The sequence below is a fragment of the Phyllobates terribilis genome, unplaced genomic scaffold (assembly GCF_046119375.1).
Source record: "Phyllobates terribilis strain yellow unplaced genomic scaffold, ASM4611937v1 Scaffold_8__6_contigs__length_399053987, whole genome shotgun sequence".
NCBI lineage: Eukaryota > Metazoa > Chordata > Amphibia > Anura > Dendrobatidae > Phyllobates > Phyllobates terribilis.
In genome coordinates, this window is record NW_027362768.1 from 242,158,635 (window position 1) to 242,176,221 (window position 17,587).

Here is a 17,587-nt window from a genome sequence, read left to right on the forward strand (position 1 = left end):
AAGTGATCAGATGATCGCTCATGTGACCGCAGGTCCTGGAAGCACAGTATACTGCTGGGAGCGCGCGTGCTCCCAGCCGTATGCCGCCGGCCGCCAGGGAGAGAGCATCGCAGGAGGACAGTGGGGGTGGGCGCTGGACAGGTGAGTATAACGTTTTATTTTTACTTTATTTTTTCTTTTTACACCGCGTGGTAGCCGGCTTGGCTGGGAAGACTACTGCTCCTCACAGCAGCACCGCTCTCGCTGTTATCAGCGGGAGCGGCGGTCGGATGAGAGGAGTAGTAGTCCGCCTCTCCCTACCCGGGTACACTCGCAGCGCGTTTCCGAGGCGAATTCGCAGCCATTGGCTTTAATTGAAATGCATCAAATCCGTATGTATAAATATTGCACCTGCGGATTTGATGCGGTTCAATTATAGTCAATGGGCATGAATTCGCAGCGGAAACGCCTGCACAATGGACATGCTGCAGTTTTTACTGCAATGGTAATCCTGAGCGGAAAATTTCGCATCATGTGCACAGCACATCTGGATTACCATTGTAATACCTGGCAGACCTATTAACAAGCGTTTTTGCAGCGTTTCCGCGGCGGTATTTCCGCCACAAAAACGCTTCATGTGCACATAGCCAAACACTTGAAATATTCTTTCTATTCATTTCACTTGTAAAACCACTTGATCTTCCCATGTTCAGTATTTTGAGCTTTTTTTTGTCCCGCTTCAGTTTTTCAATTACGGTGCATCTAATTGGAGAAAAAGTACAAGCGGATCCTGATGGAATCTGTTCCACAATAGGCGCTGTCCAATCAACAGCCTGCAAAAACCACTTCAGGGAAAAAACTTTCAGACTCCCGACAGACCATTTCTCTGAAGCAGTGTCCTCTTGAAAAACTTTCACTGCCTCAGAAATCTCTGCACGTAGCCTAACAGGGTCCCTGATGCTTAGTAGCTGCTTTACGGTTTGAACTATGAAAATAGATATAAATTACCATTTCAAGACCAGGGAACTTTTCATGTTTGCACTCTCGTTTTTTCATCCCCTTCTTTCTCTTATTTTTCTTTTGACATAGCTAAATTAGGGCTTGCTTTATGCAGGACAAGTTGTAGTTTTGAGTTGCACCATTCATTTTACTATATAGTGTACTGAAAAAATGTGGGGGAAAAAAAACTCGCAACTTCGCCATTGTATGGGTTTTGGTCTTATGGTGCTAACTATGTGGTAACAGTTACCTGCCAACATGAGTCTCCAGAACAGTACAACTACAGTGATGCCAAAAAATATTTGATCTTACTTGTTTTCTTTTCCTCTCGGCAGCGGGGCTCTCCGTGCCGGCTCCGCATGGTGTCAGAACGCTATTATCCTGCAGATGAACCCCATATCTGCAGGATAATAGTGTTAGGCTATGTGCCCACGTTGCATTTATGAAGCAGAAAATTTCTGCTGCATAAATGCAAGTCCTCTCCCGGAAAAACGCATGCGGAATTCCGCACGCGTTTATCGCGCATTTTTCGCGCGTTTATCACGCGTTTTCCACATGCGGAATTGCCTTGCGTTTTTTATGCATTGGACAAAGGCAATTCCGCTTGCGGAAACGCAAAATTAAATGACATGCTGCGGATTTTTGAACGCGGCATAAACGCTGCGGAAAAATCCGCAGCATGGGCATTGACATTGCGGAATCCCATTGGGGACCATGGGGTGCGGATATACATGCGTTTTTCAAGCGTTTACGCTGCGGAAATTCCGCAGCTTATACGCTTGAAAAATGCTACGTGGGCACACAGCCTTATTTTACATGACAGGTTCCTGCTAAACTATGCACCTTAATCCCCAATAACTGTAATATCTACTTTCTATTATACATAGTTTTTGCCCTACAGTTTCACACTATGGAGTGTCCCTATTGTTGCTTTACAGCCTTTATTTGCATGGGCACTGCTCCCCATTGTCATTTTATTTTCGTTGTTCTACAACCTTTTTCATAGTAATAACATTTCTATATTATATATATTTCTTTACAGTTGTGCATACATTCTTAGACATTTGTGCCATTGTTTCTAAAATGGATCATGCCGTGCACGCAAACACATGGAAATTTATTATCAAGTGAGTAAATCAAATCATCTTCTTTGTTGCCTTAAAATGATTTGTTTACAGCTGTTACAAAAGTGAGCTTTTAGATAACTAATATATGGCAGCCTACCTTCAATGTTTGTCTGTATGGTCAGACCCAACAATATAAATGACACTAACACCTCGATTCATCATATGTGTGTTAGGGTTTTTTTAGTCACATTTCTTTTTTTGTCTTTTGGTATTCATTCTTGTTTTTTGCACCTAATTCTCCAAAATGGCACATGCGGTTCGTGAACTGTGCGCAAACTCCAAAAATCGTCTTTATTTTTGTCTAACTTTTTTTGCGGCTTTATAGGTCAAAAAGTCACATGTTGCAAAAATTGCTCAGAAAATCCTGGCATAGGTAAAATCAGTGCAGATTAGGGTACATTTGTTCAATGACGAACTAAAAAAAAATTAACAGACAAACAAAAAAAAGGTGCAAAGTAAAAGAAGAAATAGGCACAAATGGGTGTTTGCTCAAGCTCTGTGACCCTGCCAATCTATCTATAACAGTCCTTCTGCATTCTAAGCCATCTTAGATCTTTTTGCCCACACATTACTCTCCAGACTGTGAGCTACCATCTGAGACCTCTCTGGACCGGATCGGCCTCATTTAGGCGAAGATAAGGATTGAGGCCTACTCCCACCTCATGACCGCGACCTCGCCAGAGGGCCCTCACCCATCCCTGCATCATCGCCAGCCTACCTCTCCGGTGCGGAGGCCTGCAACCCCGGATTGAGGAATTGTGACAGACTGGGTCCCTCTGTGGAGCCTTTGCGGACGTCCGTTGTGCTCTGTGCTGAGACGTGGGGAGCCTGTGTCGGCGCTTGGACCTATGCGAGGCGGCGGTGTTTTCTGCCCCTGGGATCAGCCCATTGATCATCACGGATAGCGGCCCTGCTTGTCGGGGTGCGCGGTGTCGGCGAGGGACGCGGAGTCTGGTGCCTCCTGGGACGGCTGAGGGTGAAGAGTGGAGCTTAGGAGGAGAGGCTCCATCTTGGGACTCGGCCCCCCTCTGTGACCCACGTTCAGCGGAGCCTGCAGCGGTGTGGTGGAGGTGTGGTGCTGTGGTAACGAGAGCAACGGCTGGCCGGTGACCCCCTCCCTCCCCTTCGGAGAACCGGAGGGAAGTGAAGATGCAACTGGTGGAGGGGTACGGGCGGATCACCGCCGCCAACTTGTATTTAAAGGGCACTACACCGCAGACTCTGCGCGGTGAGTAACCTCCCCAGTGACTAAACAATCCTTCTATTATTCCCCCCCTATCTCTCCGCATACTACCAACTTCCAGTGGCTCCTCTACTTTATCTGAGCTTCAGGACTTCCCCTGCACCATCACTCACAAAAGGCCATTGGTGTATGTGTGTAGGTGAAATTTGAACTGGAGGAGAAGGAGCAAAAGTGCAGACATGGGACTTGGATGCTGCAGCGTGCTACTGCCACCTACTGTTTCTCTTTGAAATTGCACTTGCTGTACATATTCTACAGTATGACTTAGCAGAGAAATGATTCTATGATCTTCCAAATATTAATATTCGAACCACTGACAATATCCTGAAACACATATTAAATTGCCAACTACAAGTTCACCCCTTATACTGCACACGCCTCTCGGGGAAAACAACATTAGCCCTAATAGACAACAATCCACAGCTGAGAAACTGAAGCCCTATTCCAGAGGGAATAGCTCGGTGACAGCCCAGAGATCTTCAAAACTATCTCAAGGGGAGACAACATTTAAGCTGCGTGCCCATTATGCTTTTTTCAAGCGGTTTTGCCATGGAATTTCTGCAGCAAAAACGCTTAAAAAACGCTTGGTAATAATACATGCCCCATCGTCCCCAATGATAATCCGCATGTGCTGTGCACATGCTGCGGAAATTTCCGCTGCGGATTATCATTGCGGAAAAATATGCAGCATGTCCATTAATGTTGCGGACACGCAGCGTAATTGCCGCCATTGACTTGCATTGAAAACGCTTATTATCCGTGTCAGCACATTTGCGCACACAGATAATATGCGTTTCTATGTGCGGATGGTACCCGGGTCTGGAGAAGAGGAGACTCTCCTCCAGACCCGGGTGCCATAGAACCTGTTAAAAAAAGAATTTAAAATAAAGATTATACTTGCCTTCCAATGTCCCCCGGCCTCCTCAGCGATGCGTCTGGTCTGTTGTATGGGTCGCGGTGGTGTGAGAGGACCTGCCATGACGTCATTTAGTCATGTGACAGGTCACGGCTGACGTCGGCGGTCGCGTGACCTGTCACATGACTCAATGACGTAATCACAGATCCTCACACCACCGCGACCCATACAACAGACCAGACGGAGCGGAGAAAATACCGGGGGACATCGGAAGGTAAATATAATCTTTATTTTTTACCATTTTTATTATTTTTTTTAACTATTACTTGGTCACACTGTATAAATCCATGCCGGCTGCATGGATTTATATAGTGTGACCAAGTTGTCAAGCACTTTTCCAAGTGATGCTAAATTAGTTTGGAAAGCGCTTGATAACCCGCATGCGGAAATGCATGTGAAGAACGCTTCACAAATGCTTCTACCTGGCAGGAAAAACGCATGTAAAATCCGCATGCGTTTTTCCTGCCAGGGAGAAGCGGAAAAAATATGCAGCATTTCTGCATCGTGGGCACACAGCCTTACACAAGAACCAGATGATATGGACCCTACTCTGAAGCAAGTCTCTACACAATTGCTGGCTGCTATTCACAACTGCACAGCCTCCCTAACTGGGAAAATTGAGGAGGTTAAAACTGATCTGGGACGTCTTCGCAATGATATGTCAAATCTGGGAGAGAAAGTGCGACAAGCGGAGGATAGAATTTTATATCTGGAGGACCAAGTAACACCTTTGCCAGAGCTTATCCGAGAATTAGAACACAAAATGGAACTGTGTATATAAAAGAATGATGATTTGGAGAATAGACTGAGGCGAAACAACATCCGTATAATTGGATTGCCTGAAAGAGCAGAAGGAAACTACCTCAGTGACTTTGTGGAAAAATGGATAAGTAGCCTATTTCCAGATGCCACCTTTTCTGCTGCATATGCGGTGGAAAGGGCACACCGGGTTCCTGGGAGACCAAATCCTCCGGCGGCCCCTCCCAGACCTCTACTGGTCAGATTCCTTAACTGGAAAGATAGATACTATACTTTACAATTGGCACGGAAGGCCCAAGTGATTAAACATGAAAGCTTCACCGTAATGTTGTTTCCAGACTTTTCAGCTGACTTACAGAAACGAGTGGCCTCATTTATATCGTTTGAAAAGTTCCGATGTGAGCTACTCTATGGCATATCCAGCTAAGGGTGGTGGATGGCGAGAGGGTAGTTTTCTTGCAGAATCCTGTGGAAGCGGAGGAGTGGATTTCCAGGAGAGAGAGACGTCAGAGGCAGTAATGATAATACATGTTGATATGAAAAGTTTATTGTATTAATATTGAATTATTTGATTCAGATAGAGGACATCAATTTAAATCCTGCAGGATATTGTTGAAATGTTCTATGTTTATACCTGTGAAGAATTATCATAATGATTAATCAGAAAACATCTCTGAATTTAGTCTAAAAACAAAAGAAGTTTTGCCCTTCCTGAATTTATTAGCCAGGAGGGAGGGGCAAAGTATATATTGAAAGGGGTGGGATCCAGATTGTGATTATATATCCTCATGTTAATGTTCTTGGAAAGGGCTGATAAAAATTATTAAAAATTAGTATTGGGAAGGTGGCGAGGTATCCACATCTTTGGGTATTACTGCCTCAGTCCCGGGTCCGAGGACTTGGTTACCCTTTGGGTTTAGCAAAAAACAGGTTATCGGACCAATAGTCCTTTAGTAGCCTTTATACAGAAACATTTAAGGTATATATTTTGAATTTATTACAATTTGATATTAGTGGTTCGGATAGAAAAGTGGATAATTCCTTCTTTTCATCATAAAAAGATGAAAAGTTGAAAGTTTATAGGCTTCTCCTGTTGTATTTCTATGGCCACTACTGGTCACTTGTTTTATATCTGATTGTAACTTTAATTGAATGCGAGCACTGCACTCTTACTTCATTGTTCAGAAATGGCCTACAGATGATTGAAGCATGCACTCTTGAGGGGAATAATTTCCTTGGTCAAAATTTTAAATGGAACCTTTATGGCGTCACTTAAACTTCTCTCATGGAACATTAGGGGATTGGGGAATGCCAAGAAACGGAATATTGTATTCTCCCAGATACGTAAATCTCAAGCGCAAATAATATGCCTTCAGGAAACCCATTTAACCCCGGCACTGAATGATCAAACCCTGGATACAGTGGCACAAACACGCTACACATACTTCTTATTCTAGAGGTGTAGTTATCATTGTGCATAAGTCAGTGAGATGGTCAGTTAAACTGTCAAAAGAGACTCAGGCTAGATTTATTTTCGTATACGCATTTATAGATATGGTGCCATATGTAATACTCAACATATACAACCCACCACCAGCCAAAATGGATGTACTCCAACAGGCAGTGATTTTTGTATCACATTACCCAGATGCTAAAATGTTAGTATGGGAGACTTCAATATGATTCTTAATACACACTTGGATAAAATGAGCCCTGCAAACACTAGGTCTGATAGTCAAGACACCACTGCTTTACAGACTTAAGTAACGGAGGTGGGTTGGATTGATTTGTGGAGGCAGCAGTACCCACTCAAGAGAGAATTTTCCTGCTACACACCGGCTGTTCGATGTTTATCTAGAATTGATCATATATTTGGACACAGTACTGCATTTTCGGATTTAAGTAAAATTAAATATTCCCCTAGAACGGAATCTGACCATTCTCCACTGATAGCATCTTTTCATTTAGGGGGTCATAATAGACCCACGAGGTTTCGCATACATCCCTTTTGGTTGCCCCTTATAGGAGAACATGATAAGATACCAGATCAAGTGGAAGTATTTATAGCAGATCATGGGGACTTCCCTGACAGATTGACAGTATGGGACACACTTAAAGCAAATATAAGGGGATGCGTTAAATCAACTATTTCATACATTAAAAGGGAATCATCTATTGGGGAGCAGAGGCTTGCCGAAGAATGCAAATTATTAGAAGCTGAATATATTCACAATCCCTCAGATAATTCCTTACATAATTGGCTTGGGAAAGGGAGGGAGTACCTGACCCATCTGCAGGAAAAAGCGCAGAGAAAACTTTTCTTTTCAAAACAAACTTCCAATCGAGTAAATTCTTAGCATACATAGTCCAACAAAATCAGATGTCCCCATCAATACTGGCTATTAACCCAAGGGAAGGTAGCCCGCTGCTTAAATCAGATCAGATTGCAAGCAGATTTGAAGAATACTATAGAGAACTTTATAACTCCCAATCCAATCACACTATAGAGGAAATTGATGAATACCTAAATCAAATAGAATTCCCTAAACTCTCTTGTGAACATCGGACACTCCTGGATGGAGATATCACTCTGGAAGAAATAAGGGAAGCAGCCATGTCTTTATCTAATGGGAAGGCACCGTGACCCGATGGCATACCCATAGAATTATATCAAAGATACATAGACCTGATAGCTCCAGTTCTGTTGCAAACCTTTTCTGAAGCACTTTCAGGACGCTCACTTCCCCAATCCTTCTATGATGCTACTATAGTATTGATCCCCAAGCCAGGTAAACCAATTGAGGAATGTAGTTCTTATCGCCCCATATCCCAATTGAATACAGATTACAAAATACTTAAGAAACTCATAGCCAATAGATTAAAAACAGTAATATTAAACATACATGAGGATCAATCTGGCTTTATGCCGGGACGGTCTACTTCATCTAATATTAGAAGAGCTCAAGTGTTGACACAGATTGGCCATAAATATCAGAAACCCTGGGCTATAGCTTCTTTAGATACGGCGAAAGCCTTTGACTCCTTGGAGTGGATGTTCCTAAAGTGTGTGCTCCTGAAATTTGGGTTTTCTTATAAATTTTGTAGCTGGATTAAATTGATCTACTATATGCCAAGGGCTAACACTCTAGTAAATGGAATACGATCTGAATACTTTAACCTGGGTAGAGGAACTAGACAGGGTTGCCCCTTATCTCCGATGTTCTTCGCTCTAACGATAGAGCCTATTGCCCTTAAAATTAGGCAGGACCACCTGGTGGAGGGTATTAGTATAAACTCTAGAATAGATAAAGTGGGGTTATACGCAGACGACCTGATCCTCTTTCTAAACAAAATAGAACAATCCCTTCCAAGAGCAATTGACCTTATTAATTACTTTGGGGAATTACCGGGCCTTAAAATCAATTGGAGCAAATCTGTGGTTATGCCACTTTTAGATAACATAACCAAACCTTTTTTTTTTGGATTAATGGTAGTACAAAAATTCAAATATCTAGGCATTATAATTAATCAAAATCCAATTATGTACCTGAAGGACAATGTGTATCCCATAAAGGATATGATGAGGAAAAAATGTGAAAGTTGGTCCCAACTTCCATTGTCTGTGGGGGGAAGAATTAACTTAATCAAAATGATCATCTTTCCAAAATGTCTGTATGTATTAGAACATTCTTCCATTAAAATCCCCAAAGAATTTTTTTTGGAAACTGCACGGCATGATGGCGACATTTATATGGGCTCAGCAAGGCCCAAACTAAGTATTGGATCTCTGCAGAGACCCAAGGATCAGGGGGGTAGCGCTGTGCCTGACCTATCTCTCTATTATTTAGCTGGTCAGATACGATATTTGAAGTGTTGGATAAGCAGTGATAAACTAACTAATGCAGAAGCGCATCTTATACGTTTTTTAAATGAGAATACACCGTGGGCTATATTAGAAGGCTCTTACAGACCACCACAGGGCTTATTATTTGCACATAGCCTAGCGATGCAGGTGTGGCATGAGAGTAAGCGTATCTTGGGGTTTACTGATCAAATGGGAGAAACCCAAATATGGGATAAAAAAAACTACAGGACACAATCTTATGGAAGCAACACGGAATAACAACACTTAATCAGATTTTTGAAAATGAAATTTTATTGTCATTTCATCAAATTCGTATAAAGTTTGGAATCCCTCACAGGGATTTCTGCAGATATCTACAATGAGGCATGCCATAACACATCAATTCCCATATCCTAGGAAGCGAATATCTAAATGCCCATTAATAGTAGTACTAAAAACTCAAGGACCCACAGGCGTAGTATCTTCTCTATATACTTTTCTACTGAATTGTAAAATCACTTCTACCCAACTTGTTGTAGAGAATAAATGGCAGCAATTAATCCCTTCTATAACTGATGATCAGTGGAATGGTGCGCTTGAGGCACATATGGTGGTGTCACCAGCAGCCAATAATAAATTAATTCTATTATATACTGTATATACTCCATCAATCCTACCTGACCCCAATAAGGCTGCATAGATTTGGTAGAATGGCGTCTGATGAATGCCACAGATGTGGGGAATCAGGAGCGGATTTCTGGCATCTTAACTGGAATTGTGGGATAATACGCAAATATTGGGGTGAAGTGATAACTACATTGCAAAGGATAGTTGGGATGCCAATTGAATGTAGTCCAGAGTTATGTGTCTTGGGTATTGTGCACGAGGAAATGTGGACACAGTATGATTGGATACTCCTTCGGGATGCTATATTTATGGCCAGGAAAGCGATAGCACCAAGATGGATGGGAGGGAAATCTCATACTATAAACCAATGGAAAAAACTAGTGAATGATACAATACCATATGAAAATATAGTATATAGAAATAGGGAATGTCCCCAGAAATTCCAAAGGATATGGGAAATATGGTGTAACTCGCCCTTAACACACTTGTCCCCTGGTGCCATGACTTCGCTAATCTTACGTTTTGAGTCCTGATATATGCCCTTTTGAGTGCATGGGAAATTATATATATGGGCTGTTAGAGTGTACCTCTATTGCAACTGTAATTGATATATGTACAGTACAGACCAAACGTTTGGACACACCTTCTCATTTAAAGATTTTTCTGTATTTTCATGACTAAGAAAATTGTACATTTACACTGAAGGCATCAAAACTATGAATTAACACATGTGGAATTATATACTTAACAAAAAAGTGTGAAACAACTGAAAATATGTCTTATATTCTAGGTTCTTCAAAGTAGCCACCTTTTGCTTTGATGACTGCTTTGCACACTTTTGGCATTCTCTTGATGAGCTTCAAGAGGTAGTCACCGGAAATGGTTTTCACTTCACAGGTGTGCCCTGTCAGGTTTAATAAGTGGGATTTCTTGCCTTATAAATGGGGTTGGGACCATCAGTTGTGTTGTGCAGAAGTCAGGTGGATACACAGCTGATAATCCTACTGAATAGACTGTTAGAATTTGTATTATGGCAAGAAAAAAGCAGCTAAGTAAAGAAAAAGGAGTGGCCATCATTACTTTAAGAATTGAAGGTCAGTCAGTCCGAAAAATTGGGCAAACTTTGAAAGTGTCCCCAAGTGCAGTTGCAAAAACCATCAAGCTCTACAAAGAAACTGGCTCACATGAGGACCGCCCCAGGAAAGGAAGACCAAGAGTCACCTCTGCTTCTGAGGATAATTTTATCCGAGTCACCAGCCTCAGAAATTGCAGGTTAACAGCAGCTCAGATTAGAGACCAGGTCAATGCCACACAGAGTTCTAGCAGCAGACACATCTCTACAACAACTGTTAAGAGGAGACTTTGTGCAGCAGGTCTTCATGGTAAATAGCTGCTAGGAAACCACTGCTAAGGACAGGCAACAAGCAGAAGAGACTTGTTTGGGCTAAAGAACACAAGGAATGGACATTAGACCAGTGAAAAACTGTGCTTTGGTCTGATGAGTCCAAATTTGAGATCTTTGGTTCCAACCACCGTGTCTTTGTGCTACGCAGAAAGGGTGAACGGATGGACTCTACATGCCTGGTTCCCACCATGAAGCATGGAGGAGGAGGTGTGATGGTGTGGAGGTGCTTTGCTGGTGACACTGTTGGGGATTTATTCAAAATTGAAGGCATACTGAACCAGCATGGCTACCACAGCATCTTGCAGCAGCATGCTACTCCATCCGGTTTGCGTTTAGTTGGACCATCATTTATTTTTCAACAGGACAATGACCCCAAACACACCTCCAGGCTGTGTAAGGGCTATTTGACCAAGAAGGAGAGTGATGGGGTGCTATGCCTGATGACCTGGCCTCCACAGTCACCAGACCTGAACCCAATTTAGATGGTTTGGGGTGAGCTGGACCGCAGAGTGAAGGCAAAAGGGCCAACAAGTGCTAAGCATCTCTGGGAAGTCCTTCAAGATTGTTGGAAGACCATTTCCAGTGACTACCTCTTGAAGCTCATCAAGAGAATGCCAAGAGTGTGCAAAGCAAAGGGTGACTACTTTGAAGAACCTAGAATATAAGACTTATTTTCAGTTGTTTCACACTTTTTTGTTAAGTACATAATTCCACATGTGTTAATTCATAGTTTTGATGCCTTCAGTGTGAATGTGCAATTTTCATAGTCATGAAAATACAGAAAAATCTTTAAATGAGAAGGTGTGTCCAAACTTTTGGTCTGTCCTGTACATATACTGAATTCTGATAAGGAATGGGCCAGTTTAGTAAATTGTGCAGTGCTCCACAATGAAGCTTATGTTTCAAACTATTTGTTTTTTTCTTTTTCTTTCTTCTAACTGTTTACTCTGATTATTGAGAATGTGATGTAAATTGTATTAACCCCTTTACAGCCTGGGACGTATTAGTACGCACCAGGCTGTAACCCCTGGTTCAGCGCGGGCTCCGGCGCTGAGCCCACACTGGACCGGGTACATGTCAGCTGATTATTATAGCTGACATGTGCCCGCAACAGCCGCGGGTGGAATCGCGATCCACCCGCGGCTGTTAACATGTTAAATGCCACTGTCAGTCTCTGACAGCGGCGTTTAAGATCGCCGCGCCGGGAGTGCGTCACTTACCCCACCCATCGGTGACCCCGTCACCTGATCGCGGGTCACCGATGAGTGGTCATGACAACCCTGGGTCTGCAGCAGACTCCAGTGGTTTTCATGAGCTGATCGCTATGAGCGCCACCTAGTGGTCGGCGCTCATAGCACAGGAGCATTTCTTCTACATAGAGGTGATCTGCTGATCACCTCTATGCGGCAGAGGCGATCAGACAAGTGCTGCTTCTATAGACTATAGAAGCAAGCAAAAAGTGTAAAAAAAAAAAAAAATGGTTTTGAAAATATTAAAAAAATTGAAAAAATATAAAAGTTTAAATCACCCTCCTTTCGCCCCATTCAAAATAAAATAATTTTAAAAAAAACAGAACACATACACATATTTTGTAGCGCCGCGTTCAGAATCGCCCGATCTATCAATATAGAAAAAGAATGAATCCGATCAGTAAACGGCGTAACAAGAAAAAAATTCTAAACGCCAGAATTACATTTTTTGGTCGCCGCAAAATTGCAATAAAATGCAATAACGGGCGATCAAAACATGAGATCTACCCCAAAATGGTATCAATAAAAACTTCAGCTCGGCACGCAAAAGATAAGCCCTCACCGGCCCCAGATCCCAAAAAATGGAGACGCTACGGGTCTTGGAAAGTGGCGCCAATTTTTTTTTTTTTTTTTTTATAGCAAACTTTGGATTTCTTTCACCACTTAAATAAAAAAGAACCTGTACATGTTTGGTATCTACAAACTCATAATGACCTGTAGAATAAGAATGGCAGGTCAGTTTTAGCATTCAGTGAACGTGGTAAAAAAAAAAAAAAAACATCTCTGGTATTGCACTTTTTTTGCAATTTCACCGCACTTGGAATTTTTTTCCCGTTTTCCCGTACACGATATGGTAAAACCAGTAATGTCGTTCAAAAGTAAAACTCATCCCACAAAAAATAAGCCCTCACACGGCCATATTGACCAAAAAATAAAAACGCTATGGCTCTGGGAGCAAGGGGAGCAAAAAACGAAAATGCAAAAACGGAAAATCCTAGGATCGCGAAAGGGTTAAACTGAGAATGGTCAATGTTTAGATTACCCTGACCTTATATTATGACAGTATCTGTTTGTAACCATTATCCTGTGGAATTTTTCAATAAAAAGAGTTTAAAAAAAAGAAATAGGCACAAATGAAAAACGTGCGTAAAATACCAAAAACTAGACAAAAAAAAGACTGATGCAATATTGAATCTAGCCTTACATCTTCTCCGACGAGCTGCTCATCTCCTGCTTCTCAACATACTGCATGCAGTAATTAGTAAGTGATAAGTAACTTATCATGACATTTGCTATCTCATGTAGAACAGCTCTTTATCTGTCTCAACCCCATAGAGAGGTATGATTAACTGTTCTGAATTTCACTGCAATACTCTCTTGATTAACATTGGTGTATAAATCGGGGGGGTTTTTTTAGCTTTTTTGTTTTTACAGCTTTTTAGTATAGGATGTTTACTTTATTCTACTCGTAACTAAGAGGATGGCAACCTCAAATTTTTACATGTTTTTTTCAAACAAAAAACACCATTTTAAAGGTCCAAACCATGGGTAGAATGAATCAGCGCCTGGCTGCGCAATTGAAGCCAGGTAAGTTTTACTCCGATCTCCAAGGAATTTCAGAGAACATAGGCCCCAATTCGTAAAGATGTTTGTGCCAACTTGCATCTCTTAATAAATTTGACTTGTCTGACCCCTACAGCCCCATTCATTAAGATTGGCATTTACAACAACAGTGTCTAAAAAGTTGTCGGGGACCATAGGGAGAGAACTGACTTGTACGGCGCGGCTCCTGACCACCTTCTCCTCTCCCTGTTAATTGGCTTGCATCTCCCTATGCACATACATGTTCTCTCTAATCGTGTTTTACTTGCTGTATCCTGAGGGCCATATGTTTTTGTATGACCCCTTGCCTTTAGTTTGCCTTTAGTTTTTTCTTTAATAATTTATGTTTTTTACTATTTTCCTCCAAGTACTGTGACTTTTATTTATTTTTTGTTCTCTTTACAATATGTATTGCAATCTACAAAATATATATTTTTTTCGGTTCTATAAAATGAATTCTATTGTTCTAAAAAATTATACTATTAACGGTTCAAGTTTAAGGGCTTATTTGTTGTTTTTTTTTAGTTCTGTGGGATGAGCTGTACTTTGTAATAATGTTTTGGAGTATGTGCAGCATTTTGATGACTTTGTTTCATTTTTTTCTGAAGGAAGTTTACCCCAAAACAGCAATTCTAGCACAATATTTTAGCTGTATCTGTGGCTCACTTGTTAGATAAATATACTGACAACTTGATCAGTTCTTCAGTCCTAAAACTGTTTAATTTATATTTTTACTTGTTTTTTTTCCCTTAATGTAGTCCCTAACCAGGATCTGAAATGCAATGACCCAGTAGTTGGTGTAATACACACTGCAATTCTTCTGTTTTTCATTGCATTATTCTTCTCAGCTTTACAATAGTAGGCTTGCTTAGCTTGCAGATTGGGAGGCCATTATTTTACCTCTGCTTGCCATAGCAATCCGCATTCATGTTTTGGGGGGTGATGGAGTACAGAGAGAGCCCCCTTTTTCTGCCGCGGTCCCGATTGACTATGTTGTCTATGGGCTTAGATCAGTGGTAGCTGACACCTACTGCTTTTGGTGCTGTTTCAGCTCCTGTACATGTATGGTGAGTAGCACCAAGGGGTTAAAATAAATCTTTCTGATCCTATAAAAGAGAAGCTAATTTTTTATTTGTCATTATGCAAGAAAGATTTAATTGAATTAAATGTAGGCTAATCAAAAGCTTTTAAGAACCAGCAGCAGGCGATGGCAGTCCTAGCCACAGCACAAATATATTCATCTGTGAGTGATCTTCATCGATCCACCAGAACCCTCCAATGTGTGATCGTCATTGACCCACCAGAGCCCTCCAATGTGTGATCGTCATTGACCCACCAGAGCCCTCCAATGTGTGATCGTCATTGACCCACCAGAGCCCTCCAGTGTGATTGTTGTATACTTACATTTGAGATTGTAGAAAATGAAACTTAAATCTCAGATTGAAAAGTGTCTAAGTCTTGTGCCCATCCACCATATATGGAGGAACGATCCATCACGGCCTCATCCTCTGTCGTACATGCCGGGAGTCTCTGGGTAGACAAGTATCCTGCTCATTAGTGGGACAGTAATCGATGACTTAGATCAGGGATGTCCAACTCAAAACACACAGAGGGCTAAAAATTAAAAACTAGGACAAAGTCACGGGCCAACCAGTATACAGTATAATGAACCCAACATAGTCCTCCATACAAAATAATGGGCCCTACATAGTCCTCCATACAGTATAATGGGTGCTACATAGTCCTCCATACAGTATAATGACCCCACATAGTCCTCCATACAGTATAATGGCCCCACGTAGTCCTCCATACAGAATAATGGCCCCACGTAGTCCTCCATAAATAATAATGGCCTGGCATAGTCCTCCATACAGTATAATGGGTGCTACATAGTCCTCCATACAGTATAATGACCCCACATAGTCCTCCATACAGTATAATGACCCCACATAGTCCTCCATACAGTATAATGGCCACACATAGTCCTCCATGAATAATAATGGCCCCGCGTAGTCCTCCATGAATAATAATGGACCCACACAGTCCTCCATACAGAATAATGGACCCACACAGTCCTCCGTACAGAATAATGGACCCACACAGTCCTCCATACAGAATAATGGACCCACACAGTCCTCGTCCAGAATAATGGACCCATACAGTCCTCCATACAGAATAATGGCCCCACATAGTCCTCCATACAGAATAATGGCCCCACATAGTCCTCCATACAGAATAATGGCCCCACATAGTCCTCCATAAAGAATAATGGCCCCACATAATCCTCCATAAAGAATAATGGCCTCACATAGTTCTCCATATAGAATAATGGCCCCACATAGTCCTCCATACAGTATAATGGCCTCACATAGTTCTTCATATAGAATAATGGCCCCACGTAGTCCTCCATACAGTATAATGGGTCCCACATAGTCCTCCATGCATAATAATGGACCCACACAGTCCTCCGTACAGAATAATGGACCCACACAGTCCTCCGTACAGAATAATGGCCCCACATAGTTCTCCATACAGTATAATGGATCCCACATAGTCCTCCATACAGAATAATGGCCCCACATAGTCCTCCATACAGTATAATGGCCTCACATAGTTCTCCATACAGAATAATGGCCTCACATAGTTCTTCATATAGAATAATGGCCCCACATAGTCCTCCACACAGTATAATGGGTCCCACATAGTCCTCCATACATAATAATGGACCCACACAGTCCTCCGTACAGAATAATGGACCCACACAGTCCTCCGTACAGAATAATGGCCTCACATAGTTCTCCATACAGAATAATGGCCTCACATAGTTCTCCATATAGAATAATGGCCCCACATAGTCCTCCATACAGTATAATGGCCTCACATAGTTCTCCATATAGAATAATGGCCCCACATAGTCCTCCATACAGTATAATGGCCTCACATAGTTCTCCATACAGAATAATGGCCTCACATAGTTCTCCATATAGAATAATGGCCCCACATAGTCCTCCATACAGTATAATGGCCTCACATAGTTCTCCATATAGAATAATGGCCCCACATAGTCCTCCATACAGAGTAATGGCCTCACATAGTTCTTCATATAGAATAATGGCCCCACATAGTCCTCCATATAGAATAATGGCCTCACATAGTTCTCCATATAGAATAATGGCCCCACATAGTCCTCCATACAGTATAATGGCCTCACATAGTTCTCCATATAGAATAATGGCCCCACATAGTCCTCCATACAGAGTAATGGCCTCACCTAGTTCTCCATATAGAATAATGGCCCCACATAGTCATCCATACAGAATAATGGCCTCACATAGTTTTCCATATAGAATAATGGCCCCACATAGTCCTGCATACAGTATAATGGCCTCACATAGTTCTCCATATAGAATAATGGCCCCACATAGTCCTCCATACAGAGTAATGGCCTCACATAGTTCTCCATATAGAATAGTGGCCCCACATAGTCCTCCATACAGAATAATGGCCTCACATAGTTCTCCATATAGAATAAATGCCCCCACACAGTCCTCCATACAGAATAATGCCCTCACATAGTTTTCCATATAGAATAATGGCCCCACATAGTCCTGCATACAGTATAATGGCCTCACATAGTTCTCCATATAGAATAATGGCCCCACATAGTCCTCCATACAGAGTAATGGCCTCACATAGTTCTCCATATAGAATAGTGGCCCCACATAGTCCTCCATACAGAATAATGGCCTCACATAGTTCTCCATATAGAATAAATGCCCCCACACAGTCCTCCATACAGAATAATGGCCCCCACACAGTCCTCCATACAGAACAAT

The 17,587-nt window shown here is 41.9% G+C and overlaps 1 protein-coding gene across 1 annotated transcript in view; it reads left to right on the forward strand.

The window, feature by feature from the left end:
• Positions 1-17,587, forward strand: part of FIRRM (FIGNL1 interacting regulator of recombination and mitosis) — a 134,754-nt gene that overhangs the window by 30,921 nt on the left and 86,246 nt on the right. Inside the window, exon 7 of the mRNA XM_073644079.1 lies at positions 2,021-2,105. Within this exon, the coding sequence (XP_073500180.1) occupies positions 2,021-2,105 (85 nt within the window). The remainder of the gene's footprint in view (positions 1-2,020; positions 2,106-17,587) is intronic.